At 34.2% G+C, this 15,021-nt stretch overlaps 1 protein-coding gene across 1 annotated transcript in view; it reads left to right on the top strand.

Annotated features, from left to right (window-relative positions):
- The window catches only part of LOC148824059 (protein shisa-6-like), a 124,041-nt gene that overhangs the window by 96,416 nt on the left and 12,604 nt on the right, over positions 1-15,021 (top strand). The window contains exon 7 of the mRNA XM_088927177.1: positions 9,905-9,967. Within this exon, the coding sequence (XP_088783303.1) occupies positions 9,905-9,967 (63 nt within the window). The remainder of the gene's footprint in view (positions 1-9,904; positions 9,968-15,021) is intronic.

Raw genomic sequence — 15,021 nt, 5'->3', positions numbered from 1 at the left:
ATCCAGAAATTTGGACTGTGGAAATTGTAAAAAAGAACTTTACAAAGCACAAGCTACCTTTCTGAATAGAAATGATAAAATTGAAAAATGTTCTTTTGGATTTAAATAAATAAATAAAAACGGAGAGGAAATTAAAAGATAAAATGCAAAAAATACAGCAAACTCCCTCGTATCCGGAAGAAATGGGGGGAAGGGGTTCCGGATATGAGGATTTTTCGGATAGATGAGATTAAAGCAAAATGATTTGCAGTATTACCTAGCGTAAGGCAAAATGATTAGGACAAGAGCACAATGATAAAACCTATTCCTCCTCATGAAACTGTTATCCAGGCACGGGACACTCTGCATTCTTGAACTGGAATGTTTAGCTGTGTGGCTACCTCGAGGGCTTTAAACTTTATTTTGAATGGGAATCCATTTCAAACTGCCTTTCAGCCTGTCGATTCCCATGCTGTTCTGAACACAGGATCTCCTCCTTCTTGAATTTAAAACTGTACTGTGATCTCTTGTTCATTTTGGATAACTAAAAATGAATATAAAATCACTCGATCACCACAACAAGCTAAGCAAAATGGCAGTCTGTTACTATTTTTTTGTTTATTAATAATGCAGTATGCACAGTAAGCAACACACAACATAAACATACAACATACAAATTACAATATTTACAAACAAGGTATGCATCTTGACTTAACCAGAGAACCCCAGACCTCTGCCAAGTGTTCAGATCCTATTTTTTTTCCCCAGTTGAGCACCATGTTTATTAGGACAGTCTTTCTCCAATATTAACAAATGGGACCATCGCCAAGAGACTATACTTACAAACAGTTCAACACTGTTCTGCACTCATGTGGTAAATATGTCGACAACCAGATCAATTTCTATTTTTTTTATTATAAGCTCCAGACCAATTACACCACCCTGACATTTGAATTAAAAAAGTGCTTCTCATATTTGGGTAAACATGTAGTTACACACTGGACCTGAAAGGAAGAATAAAAAAAAATCTGAACCTTGCATAGATTTCACATTTTGTTGCTTTAAAATTTAAAGTCATGACACTTAAGTCATAATTCATATATACTCAACCTACTCCCCATATTCAAAGCTAAAACTGTTATGAAAATGATTTAGCTGAATCCATAAAAGTATTAAAAATTGTGGAAGTACTGAAGAAATATATCACACACCCTTTAATGTATGATCACAATGAGTTCAGTCTTCTTGCCTACACAGTCTAAACACACTACTTAGTTTAGTGTCTATTATTGTTTGGACTGCATGATTTTGTTTACGTTTTAGAAGATACTTTTGGATATAAGATGCACTTTAACAAATAGGAAAACCTTCAGGCACCTGAGAATCGCACTTTGTGCTTGTGTTTCTTGCTTTCCAATGAACATCAAATCATCCTGGCAGCAGGTTGTAGGTCATAGTTCATTGCATTTTTCAATGAGCCATCTGAGGAATGAGCTGACCTTCCTGGAGGTCACACTAGCAATAGAAAAGTCCATCAGAAAACATGTGTCAATGCGGTAGAGATCCTTTGTTATGAACCTTTGTAGATTTTAGTTCTTATCCCTGAATTCCAGTTCCTTAAATCCTGACTGACTTATCTCATTTTTTAACGTACTCTAAACAGTCACAATCGAAATGATATACATTCTCTCATGGGTCAATATGTGCATCAACAAAGATCTGTCACAAAATGTGCAAAGAGCAGAAGAATTACTTATCTGTTTTAGGACCTGAGCAAGCTGGATTTTCATTTTTTTTAAGTATGTTTTTGTTTATTTTTTAGACACTTATTTAAATGAAGGCTTAGCTTTGGTGGAGATGTGTGAAGCAATCAACAGAAGAGTAGACCAGACCCTGGTTGTAGCATGCCTTCTGATAGCTTATTCTTTCACATGACATTTCTTAGATTCTTGTAGAGTGAGATTTGGTTGGAGTGTTTGTGTAGCCTACACAGTATACTGACCCAGATTTAAAAAATACAAATCCATATGAATAAATATGAGTTGTTGAATTATTTTAAATAATGCTAATTTTAATAGAAAGTGCTTTGTCAGCATATTATAAGCAATCTTTGGTATTTATTTTACAAAGGAAATGGGAATTCCCTTGTATTGCTGAAAACCCCATGGCAGAGTTAATATGATCATTTACATTTCAAATGATAGTAACTTTAATTTCCATTTTTTATATGCCTGCATTAAGGTCTGTTTGAAAAGAGGCAGCTTTGATAAGAATCACTTACAGCCTGTACTTAACAATACTTGTAATTTGATATTTTTTTACCCTGGGGTTATGATTTCACTTTTCTGTTATTTGTGATTGATCAGATATTAGTAATAGAATGTTAGTGGACAATGCTAATAGGCCTAACAATGCAGAATAAGGTCTTCCCTCATAAAACATTGAGATGCAGTAAGGCACATGAAACCCACACTACTGTACACTTCAGAGATGTTTATCATAATTGTATTCTACTAGCTAGTGTTTTCATTTCTGCAACTGACATAAGTATTGTCTAATCAAAGGTCTACATTTTGAATAACCCTAGGTTTCCTGATTATTGCTTTGTCCATTACTCCTTTCAAAACTTTGTATCTAGTGCAACACCCTGTAGGTGTTTCAATGATTTGTTCACAAACAGAATGCAATCAGCTTTTTGTTTGCATAAACATTTTCATAGCTGCTCTTCATGCCTATATTTATAAATCCAAAACGTGTTTATTTTAAAGTGTCATGCTAAGTTGCCACCTCTTCAATTTTCTAATTATCTATAAATGCAGGTCTTAGAATGATGCATCTTTCCTAGTACTTTAATGTCAGCCAGAATTACAGGGTTGTCTTGGGTTAACCATCCTGATTGTTTTTGTTTTTGAAACCCATATAATGCAAATGCTATGTAAAATTATAAGGCTGAACCATAAAAAAGATTAGCAGTAGATTTTGACAACTCATTTGTCTTTTGTGGTATTTTATTTAATAAGAAGTCATACATGACACCATATTCTTGTATGTGCCTTATGTTGTTATCAGAATCTTTTCTGTTTGACATCAGGGTACTGTATACAGTATATTTCCACATTCATATTGATTGAAAGCAGCCCTATTTCAGGCGCAAATATGCTTTACTGCTTTTACACAATCTTATAAGCATTAATTTGAAACATCTAAGACTTGGCGATGTACTGTACTTCAATTCAGAATCCCCTAAACCCCCTAAAGTCCTAACGGCTTAGAAGCCCCTGAGCACCTGAAAAAGCCTGACCAGAAAAACTTCTGCTTTTGTGTACTGTAGGCGTGATTATTTTCTGTCTGACAGATTTTTAATGCACTTTGTTTTATTACCCTCTGATATTGCTACTTTTCTTGCCTGTTGGAAAATCTAAGAGACCATTTGTGCATCACAACTAATTCAGATTCTCATGACTCCTGTGGGTGACGTAAGGTAACAGATTACTGTAGGCTACACAGCTGTTCATGCAAATGTTCAGTGGTGACCTTGTTTACGTTTTTAAAGGGAATTCAAAACTGACACTTTCCAGTTTGTGTTTATCATACATAAAAGGACTGCAAGTCTTAGCTCCTAATTATTTTCAGAAGGCTTTCATAGGACTTTCACTTTTTGGATTTCAATTGCTGTCAGTCATCTTTATCTAGTCTCTCAGCTGCCTACTTGGTAACTCATCCAATCACCAAAAACAGTAATATATCCAGGGTCTGCTGTATTAGATTGACAGCACTGATAGTCCATGTCTTTTTACTTCCACTTTTTTATTATCTTTTCCTTATTTAATGTTTATTTCTGTTGTTAAACTGTGGCTCTTGCAAAAATGTCACTTTTCAAAATAGGTACATAAATGTCACAGTATTGAATCATTGCAATACCATCTGTCTATTACAGTATAATGCATAATCACATGTGTCATTCCCATGATTTATTGACAATACAAAATGGAGAGGCTGGTAAACAAACATTAATAAAGCTTTGTGTAGCTGGGCGTTAATATGGAATCTCGACTAAGAAATGAAGTACAAATCCTATAACCATCGCATTTTGTTTGTTTTCTATAATTTTACATTTCTATTTTCTTCTTAACTTAATTTTCAAGAGCCTACTAAAACCATATAAATATTCAACAAGAATCTTGTTAGTTGTTACACCGAACTTATGCACAAACAAAGTAGCTTCGGGTTGCAATTAAACTTTAAAATACACCTAGAAATTGCATTAAGCTTTATTTTGTTGAGATTCTGTGAATAGAAGACCCTTACACCCTCTTTCTCCATTTAAATGTTAGCAACATCCCTCACATTAAATAATTATACTGCCTTACAGACACTGTACTATCCAAATAGACTGGATACAAAAGACAAAATGAAATGTAGCTTACCTGTTTTTGTGAAGGGGATCCAACTTTCTGTGTAAAACCTGTAGCAGGAAAAAAAGAAATGGTTTAATTTGTTGTCAGAGTTGCTCAGAGAGACTTGGTATCATAATAGAAATGTGTGTTAGCAACTGTATTATGCTATGAGTAACAGTACAGTCTGTTAATATCTAAGTAAAGAGAATTTTGAAACTAAAATATCTTAGAACAAAAAAGTCTTACTTGAACTGCAGTACTTTTCTTCAGACTAGCTTCATTTTGGTGGGAAAAAATCATGGCTGCCATTTTGGCTCAGGACCTTATGACACACCTCTGAGTTAGATTAACAGGATGCTAACACCACAGTGTGAGTGAGTAGTGTGGACAGAGTGTAGGATTTATTGTAATAATATTATAATTGGAGATTTGAGATATTAGAGATTTTACATACAGGTGTATGTTTTGATTGTTGGATATGTATGGTCGTTTACAACTGGACGTTGCTGCTTTAAAAGATCAGCTATATGTCTGGTAGTGATTGCTTACAAAGGCATATACAGAGATAAGTGTTCAGCAGAAATGGGCTGGGGATAACTGGGGTCCTGTTTGAAAGAATTATTGTAATCGATGATACCTACATTTCAAGGATTATCTAGGTTTTAGATGAAAATCCTCAAATGCTCCATTTTGTCTTTGCTTTAATAAATATTGTGGTTGAAAAACTAGATTCTACCTTCACCCACTTTTATTCTCAGAACATTAGTTTTCTCAACCATACTCGTACAATTTGAGTAAGAAATGTGAGTCACTTTTTATTAATTACACCTGTCATGTGGCTGGGTAACGAGGAATCTATCTACGTAATATTATAGTTAGCATCTCTTTGTACATTTTATTCAATTATTTCAATCCAAAACCAACTAAAAGCACTGTATCTGGCCAAACTGGGGACCAAGGTCTTGTGTGCTGTTTTATATGAATCCAAAAAGGGCAATGATTACTGAATCCAACACTTGTATTTTCTGAATCTTTAATTTTCAGACTTAACTCATCAGAATCTATTAGCTTTCAGGAAGCAAACAAAAACGAATAATGCATTTTGAGTGTTCAGATGTAAAATATTAGATATTTAAGTGACTTAAATTCAAAACTTGAGATAAAAAAACTTTAGATTCAAAGTCAAATATTATATTAATGAACAGTAGTTTCTGTGAAGGTTACACTATAAATGGTATACAGTGGCAAACCTTAATATGAGTAAGATAAAATAATTCATCACCTAGTGAAACCTAATTCCACTGAGTATCTTCTTTGTAGCTCTTAGGAAGCTTTTCCTTATTATGACATCACTGTTGAGTCTCATATTGTACCTTACAGTACACTATATGGGTATAAAAGAATGTGTCTGAAAGCAACATTCTAAAAAAATTATTTGTGGCATACAATGGGAAAAAAACAGTTGTTTCAATGTAAATGTATTCAGTAAAAGAGATAAAACAAAATGTCTGAGACAAAATTGAGTTTCTCTGCAAGGCAATAGCACCGTACTCTTTGAGCACTGTAATTTCCTTTGTGGGTTTTCTGAAGTTTGTTATGGGGCTATTCATGTGGCTGAAGCTTGTTAGAGCATTAGACCAGACATACTGTAAAGATTTCTTTTCAGCAGCGAGTTTGACAGGGAGCTAACACTTTTCTTGTCTCTGCTGCATTTCTTTCACATCTCCTGAGAGAGCAGAGAGAGACAATTGTTTGACATGTCTGATTTTTTCCTGTCCTCCCCCATCTAAACAATCACTCTCCAATTGAAACTTAAAAAGCCTGAGATTAATTACAACAATTTAATAATCCAGCCCAGTAGCTTCAAATATTATAAAATTTATATATTGCATATAGATTTACTCTGCAAAAAAACTTTAATTGAGTTCACGTAACCTAAGCTTTTTCAATGGCACTAATTGGTCCCTGGATGAAACAAGAAACTGGGCAATGCTGCTTACTGAAATACAGAGTTTACAATTTTCACAATACATTTACGTGACCTTTATGAAATTATGGACATTTGGTGTTATTAAATGTCTCCGTATAGTGCATTTTGAAATGACAAGATTAAGTCATGAAAAACTGTGATTCAGAGATATAATTATATCGTAATAGTTCTAGGCATTGTTTCTTTTGAGTTTTAGTCTGCCTACATAGAAATTAAAATGTTTTCTTAACAGCATTTGGTGAGAATGTCTGAGCTATTCAAATAATCAAGAATAAATCAAGATTTGTCTCATGTTGGGTTATTTAAACCTTGTATTAGTATCTTTGCAGCTCTTAATTATCTTTAATTTTTTAACCTCTTCTCAGTAGAGCACATCTGCAAGCTTGCAGAGAGGTTAAGAATGCACATGACAGCAATGTGGTCAATATATAGAAATTTTTAGGGTTCATTAAAGGTAAATGAGAATATGCACAATATACTGTATATATCTGGATTTATATTTAAAGAATTTAGGTATACCAATATCTCTCCACTTTTGTAAAATTAAAGATTTGTAATATTAAGTATAAGTATAGCATCTGCACTTTTAGGAGTCTGCTGCATTCCACCTTGCTTGAGTCACTGTAAACATTGTCTTGTGGCTGAAGGCTCTCACACCTCAGGGATAAATGACTGATCAAAATTGATGTGAAACCAGTGAACTCAATGCATTTTTAAACACCTCAACTACAGAGTCCAAATTAACGCACTACAGCACTCTACTTAATTTATCATAATTTTTTTCACTGGATTCTGGGTTGGCTCAGAATAGCTAGGATTGAATGTGCCTCAGAAATGCAATGAACTAATAAAACAGGGTCATACTGTCTGAGCTTTGGTATCAATACTTAATGATGTAATTTAAGGGGATTTAGAGCTGGGATTTGCATTTTAGATGCAAGACGATTTGATTAAGTAAACTCACTAGATTGATACAGTGCCGTGAAAAAGTATTTTTTTCTTGATTTCCTCTATTACTGCATACTTGTCACTGGATGTTTTCAGATCTTTAGACAAAATCTAGTATTGGATAAAGGGAACCTGTGTGAACAAATAACACTGTTTTATTATTATTATTTCATTTAATAAACAAAATTATCCAACACCCATATTCCCTGTGTGAAAAGTAATTCATAACTGGTTGTGCCACCTTTAGCTGCAATGACTGCAACCAAATGCTTCCTGTAGTTCTTTCACATCATTGTGGAGGAATTTTAGCACACTCTTCCTCACAGAATTGTTTTAATTCAGAAACATTGGTAGGTCTTCCAGCATGAACTGCTTGTTTCAGGTCCTGCCACAGTATTTCTATTGGGTTTAGGTTTGGGCTATGACTAGGCCACTCCAAAACTTTAATTTTGCTTCTTTTCAGCCATTCTGATGTGGACTTGCTTTTGTGTTTTGGATCATTGTCTTATCTACACTTCAGCTTCAGCTCATGGACAGATGACTGGACATTCTCCTTAAGAATTTTCTGATACAGAGCAGAATTCATGGTTCCTTCAATTATGGCAAGTCGTCCAGGTCCTGAGGCCGCAAAGCATACCCACTCCATCACACTACCACCACTATGTTTGACTGATGGTATGATGTTCTTACTGTGTTTGCTTTACGCCAGATATAATGGGACCCATGTCGTCCAAAAAGTTCAACTTTTGATTCATCTATCCATAGAACATTCTCCCAAAAGGCTTGGGAATCATCCAGGTGCTTCTTGGCAAGAGACAAGCATTTATGTTCTTCTTGGTTAGCAGTGGTTTCTGCCTTGCTACTCTCCCATGAAGCCCATTTTAGCCCAGTCTCTTTCTGATTGTGGAGTCATGAACACTGACCTTAGCTGAGGCAAGAGAAGCCTGTAGTTCTTTGGATGTTATTTTAGGATCCTTTGTGACTTCCTGGATGATTTTACGCTGCAACATTGGAGAAATGTTGGGAATATTCACTACTGTTCTCCATTTAGAAATTATGTCTCTCACTGTGCTTTGGTGGAGTCCCAGAGCCTTAGAAATGGCTTTGTAATCCTTTCCAGTCTGATAGATATCAACAACTTTTTTCTTATCTCTTCAAGAATTTCTTTTGATTGTGCCATAATGTGCTTGTTCAATCTTTGTGCTGGCAACTTGACTGATGGTAAGGGTCAAAATAAGTGAGGTTTATAGTGTGCGGGGCTGGCTGTAATCAAGCCTGGCAGTATTCAATCAGCTGACCCTAAATTATCCCTTGGGTTGATTTAACTAAGGGAGCAATTACACAATTCCACACAGTGCCAGTTGGTGTTGGATAACTTTGTTCATTAAATAAATCAAATAAGTAAAACAAAATATTTGTTCACTCAGGTTCCCTTTATCTAATTTTGGTTATAGACCTGAAAACATTCAGTGTAAAAAAATTTGCAATAAGAGGAAATCAGTAAGGGGACAAATACTTTTTCACAGCACTGTACTGTATGTAGTTTTACCAAGGTATATTGTTAGAAGTGTTAGACTTTTTTAAGGTATTGGATTAATTGCTAGGCTACAATAAAGCCAATGCTTACAATGAAAAATAAATCTGGATCTTATGTTATGGGACATTTCAGAGCACTATTGTTTTGGGATCATAATTAGATGTTTGTCAAAAAACAGCGTGAAGCAGATGATCCTACTCCTGTTTTAAATAATGTATCTTAGTGTTCATTTAAGACAAACTCATACATTCCAAAAGAAGCTGTGAATAATGTATATGCTGTTGTAGTGTTTTGTATGCATTATTTTCCCCCCAGTTCCACATACCCATGTATGGTTTTAAATTAACAAGTGCTGTCCTTTTTATCTGTAACAGCTTTGATGTTTTTTTCCTTATTTAGTAACTGATTTTTTTGACTTTGTGCTGCATTCACACTTGCTAAAGGTGTGAATACTCTATGCAAACCCAATGTCATCTCTCTAAAACAGGGGTACCCTTCTTCATTTTTGGAATACTTTCAAACCCCAAAGGACTGATCATAATATCTTGTACTGTAACGTAACTAAAGAAGTGCATCAAGTTGCCAAAAAGAAAAAGCAAACATGCCAAGATCTTATAGTCATCTACAAGTGAGTAAGAACAGCAGTTGTGTGAAACAAAATTTTCCCAGTGTATATTTTGTGAAAAGGGTAGCAAGAAGAAGGTGATGAGATCTTGGCTGCCAGGACCTTCACAAATCCCCACCTTATAAAATGTAAGGAGGCTGCACTAATATCATCTGGACCCCTGTTCTAGACAGTCATGATATTTGTCATCAGACACTCTTTCTTAAGTTGGTCTTCGAGCTTCTGTACAATGTTAGGACAGAACTAGCCCACCATTGTATATAGGTTTTAAAATGTGGTGAAAAATAGAAATACTGTATACAAGAAGATAAAAATATGCTTGTACAGAAAAACTAAATAGAATACAGAAACTCCACTCCTTAATAAGATTTATTACTACTGCCGTTTTACATTGTCCAATAATGTCACTTTGTCTGCTTTTCTTACAGGTAATCACCAACACAACTATAACCATCTGGGGCTTACTAGCCCAACCCAGACACCTAAAAATGGTAAGGAGATAAAGCTGACAATAATAGAGGTAAAAGATTATACTGTAGTAAAGGTACTATGTGTAAAACACAGCATTATTAAAATTGTATTTGACTTCACAAAATGTGTTTGGTAAGAAAAAAGTGTCTTAACACTTTCCAAATATAAGAATTTGGAAAATAAACTATTTTCATTACTTTCAGAATTTTCTGACTCTTAGTTTTAATGTAAGAAATATAACATGTATACTTATGAAAGTTTGACTTCAATTTTAGTTTTCAATTTTCACGAAATAATAGTAAGAAAATATTGTAAAAATATGTTAAACATTTTAACCATTGGACCTATTTCAACCATACTGTATTTCACTTTTGTGATATTTGCAGTATGTTGCATGATTTCATACTTTGTCATAACCTTTCTCTACCTTTCAAAAGCAATACAGAACACTATATAAAAACATATGCAACGATTCATTTTCTTTTGAAAACCTGTTTCCATGGTCAATAGGTAAAAGAACATACTGTAGAAAGTGTTTTTAGAATGGGGGTTGGTATCAGTTTCACATTTAATGGTTGTTTATTTTTCACAGAAAGTGAAAAATGGATGTAAATTGTACAAAGACAAATGACTTATTTTAGAAAGTTAAGAGCTAACTCTTCTTGTTGACAAGTATTCCATGATTATATTTGAAATATAATTAACATATTTCTTACTAATAATATTACGAAACATAAAATGATTGACTTGTCACATATTAAAGTAAGTTTAAAGTAGCATTATTAGACCTGTGCTTGATCTTACAGCACACATTACACATACATTTTTTAAATGAAAAAATGGTATACATAAATATCGTTTAAATGATACAGACAAGCTTAAAACATTCTCAAAGGAATGGAAATACAGACAACAGTGTGTAGTAGTGGATAAGTACTGTAGGTGCAAAATCCAGGCAGGGTACTGTAGATTGTGTGAAATATTTACTTGACATAGCTTCACGTAAAGAATCAAACAAAAGCATCAAGTAAAGCATCAAGCATCACGTAGAGCATCAAACAAATAATTAATAATACACATGGCTTACTGTATTCACACTTGAATGAAAAAGAGGTCATGTTAGTATGACAAACCATTCATATCAGCACCAGATTATCATTCAATGTAAAAACTTTGGTTCAGTTTAGATGGTTTACCCTCTTACTACCACAAGAGAATGCATCCATTCCAATTAGAAAAAAATATTACACAGTCAAATCTGTATCCATTTCTGCTTTAGTAGACCTTTCTTTCTTGTTTTAGAGAGTACATCTTTGTCAGCATTAAAAAATGAAAATAAATGTATTGTTACATGATACATTTTAGGTTAGTAATACTAACAACACATACAGGATTACAAAACACATTTTTATTTTTTTAATGCTTGATGCACTCAGAGTCCAACAAGGCTTACTGTATAAAGTGAATGCTAAATTATTTCTAATATTTTTACATGGCACCAAAACATTTTTAAACTTTTTAAATTTTTAAAAGTTTAATGCCTTTTTGTCTAGAAAATAGAGATGTGTCAGTAATATATTACTACAACAAAGATTAAAGCTGGTGTTCATCTTTTAAACAAATAAAAATAGTAGCTTAATTTGAAGATTGTAAATTGGTCGTTGTAATCAGGACAATTGTACATTTCCACCTCTTCTGTTTTATTGTTTCTTAACTGATGGTGCAATATCTGGGGGTCAAAGGTCATGTCAACAGACTTTTAGTATAGTGTTTTCTGGGAATCAATGTGAAAAGCAATTTCTTTTCAACCAGTAGCACTTTAAGTAAATCAGTTGATAGAATCTTGTTGAAAATTCTCTCTCTCATCCTATCGTTAATCCCGCATCAGCAGGGTCCGTTTGTCGGCATGCCCGTCTCCATTTGGTGGTTTGAACCAAATCTTTGAGCTGACGTTGCCATTAAATGTGACCGAGAATACTCCAACCGGCGCGTCGCTCCGCCTGCTGTCGAAGGGGAGGGTGTCGAGAAACACCCTGGGATTTTTAATGACCACAGAAAGTCAGGACCTCGGTTTTACGTCTCATCCGAAAGACGCCATTTGTTTACAGTATAGTGTCCCCGTCACTATACTGGGGCATTAGAACCCACATGGACCGCAGGGTGAGCGCCCCCTGCTGGCCTCCCTAACACCTCTTCCAGCAGCAACCTTAGTTTTCCCCAGGAGGTCTCCCATCCAGGTACTGACCAGGCTCACACCTGCTTAGCTTCGGTGGGTTGCCAAATGTAAGTTGCAGGGTGACATGGCTGCTGGCTCTTGTTGAAAATTCTCCAGCCATGGTAAAATGAAATGTCTGCACTTGAGCCTAGTGGCTTATTGGGTTGGAGTTTCTGTAGCATTAAGCTAACAGAGAGAACATGAGTCACCTATCACAAGGATTCTCTCCAACTTTTCCTACATTTAGTTAGGTGTCTACACTAATTGAGGGAATGAAAAGATGCTACTGTATATAATTTTCGCTATGTAATCTTGTGTGTGATTTTGATGTAAAAACCTTTTTGCTTTTGGGTTGCTAGAAGATGCATAGAAGATGCTTGAATCCACAGCTCTTAAGAACTTACAAAAGCTCTAACAATCTGTGGCAAAATTAAGAACCAAAATAAATGAAGGTTTGTTAATTAAATTTAACTTTATACACATAGGTATATTTTAATGAAATGTAAAAAACTAGAAAAAAACTCCTTTAGTCTGTTTAAGAGTCTTAAGTATCTTTATATTAGTATGGCAGATCCTGGAATCACGAAATAATTCAATTATAGTACTGAAGGTTGAAGGCCTTAGTAGTTAGCTCTTTCATGTCTGATTCCAAGACCTGAAATACAGCACTTTAGAAGCACTGCATTAACAAAATAGCAATAAAACCTGCTTTGAAGGTGACCCAGCAGTGTAAAGTAAGAATCAGAGATCACTGCTTTGCTGGTGGTTTTAAAAAGGCAAAAGGCTGTAGGTTACGAATATTACCATAGCATGTAGCAAATCTATTCTTAAATTTCACACCATATTACAATAGCAGTAAATTGATTTCATTCATTTAAAAATGAATTAGAATACATCTGATGGGTATTCTTTCTCCATTTCTTCTGAAGGCAATGTTTTGCTTTTGGATTGCTTAACTCATGCAGGTTTATTTTATTTTAATATCTAACAATAGAATTAGTCATTGTCTGACATAATTTAATATCCAGTAATGTATCATGTGAATATTCACTAACCAATATGCTAACTTAAAAGGCAGGCTGCATAATTAACATAAAAACATGATTGATTGATTCATGATTTTAGATTTTAATCTTTCTATGCCTTACATTCCTTATGTAAGGCAATGTCAAAGCATAAGGCATACTTAAACACATATATTCAATTGTTTATGCTTTTTTAATTTAAGATTGATCGAAAAATTGAATGGTAAGTTATGGTAAGTGTTGCAACACTTGCATTTCGCAGAATGATATACAATAGTTTATGAAAGTCAGGCTGTTCTTTATTTTCTCTCTCAGTCCTGGGGTTTTTGAAGATTACACAAAACAAATATTGATAAGCAGTTCTCAGCTGAAGTGAGGAAAGTCTTTCTCTGCATAACCTAATGCATCAGGCAGAGAGAAACAGCGTCAGACCATATCTTATTCTTTTTCACTTAATGCTTCCACAGTGTTATATTTCCAATTTGGCATTTTGCCTTTCCTCCCTGCTACCTACCCTATTTTTAAAATACCATTGAGGTCTGCACAGCATCAGTGCTCCATACAACAGCCCAGTTCTTTCTCCTCAAGTCATTCTCTACCATGACAACTGCATATCTCAAAACACTGTCTGAAAAACAAAGGCACGGTGCCTCGTACCATGTCAAGGTTTTTGTCAAGAATTTTCCTGATTCTAATTAAATATGTTATGGCAAATCAAAAAGAAATAAACACTGGCAGGGTTTATTAGCAGTTTAGAAACTGTTTACCAGTTTCTCTCGGTAGTGCTGAGATAATGGAATGTACAATTGACAATGCAAGAAGAGGACTAGTGAAATATTACATATATACAAAGGGGTGTCATACTTAAATGATTAGCAAAAAAAAACATTTGATCATTTTTTATGGCAGCAACAAGAGACACACTTGGGGTTTGTGAGTCTTCAGCAGCAAAGATATTACAACTATTGCTGTATTTTCATATAAATCTTTGAAATGAGTAGCTTTCCCTACAGTAAATATTAAAAAGGTTAGAAACATTTTTCAGGTGTGATTTAAAATTAAATCCATGGTGATACATGGCAGACTTGAGGATTCCAAATAAAATTACTTTTGGTGCTCTTGCTGCTGCCAATGTGAATTTGATAAGTCAGTTCTGCAATGGTATACTGTATAATACCATACCATTTTAAGTGTGTTTATTTACAGTATATTACATTTATTTTGTTTATACAGTTTATATACAGTATATTACACCTTAACAATTTCTACCAGAAGCTTAATTCTGAACTATAGAACTCCAAATATTTCAATCCAATGTATTTGTATTTCTCATCTGTGTTAGTGGCAGAGATTCTTGTACAGGCTAACCGCTTCTTTCCAAAATAAAGTCCTGTAGATTTTATAGAACCAAAATCACTATTCGTGCAGAATTATAAACTTGAATTTTAACTTGATCTCACATATGAGTTTTGAGAGTCATTATGTACATTCCATGCCATTCATAAAGATTATAAATTATGATGAGTTAAGACCTTTGATTATAAGTCTTACTCTTATGGCTTATATAAACACCCACTGTATAGATTAAAATTTCTCAACCTTTTTTTCACTGGAGTTCAAGAAATCTTCCTCTTTAATGATCCCCACAATATACACAACAAAACAGAAATCTTAAGTTATTATTATTAATGCTCCTACACATGATAAAATGTAAAAAACTTCAGGTAAAAAATCCACCTCTGACACAGATTTACACAGATTTTACACATGCTACAATTTAAGATAATTGTTTTTCTTTTGGAACCCCTGGTTTATAACTACTGATGTAGTACAT

Source organism: Atractosteus spatula, chromosome 11 (genome assembly GCF_055471065.1).
Source record: "Atractosteus spatula isolate fAtrSpa1 chromosome 11, fAtrSpa1.hap1, whole genome shotgun sequence".
NCBI lineage: Eukaryota > Metazoa > Chordata > Actinopteri > Semionotiformes > Lepisosteidae > Atractosteus > Atractosteus spatula.
This window is presented reverse-complemented; position numbering and strand designations above follow the sequence as displayed.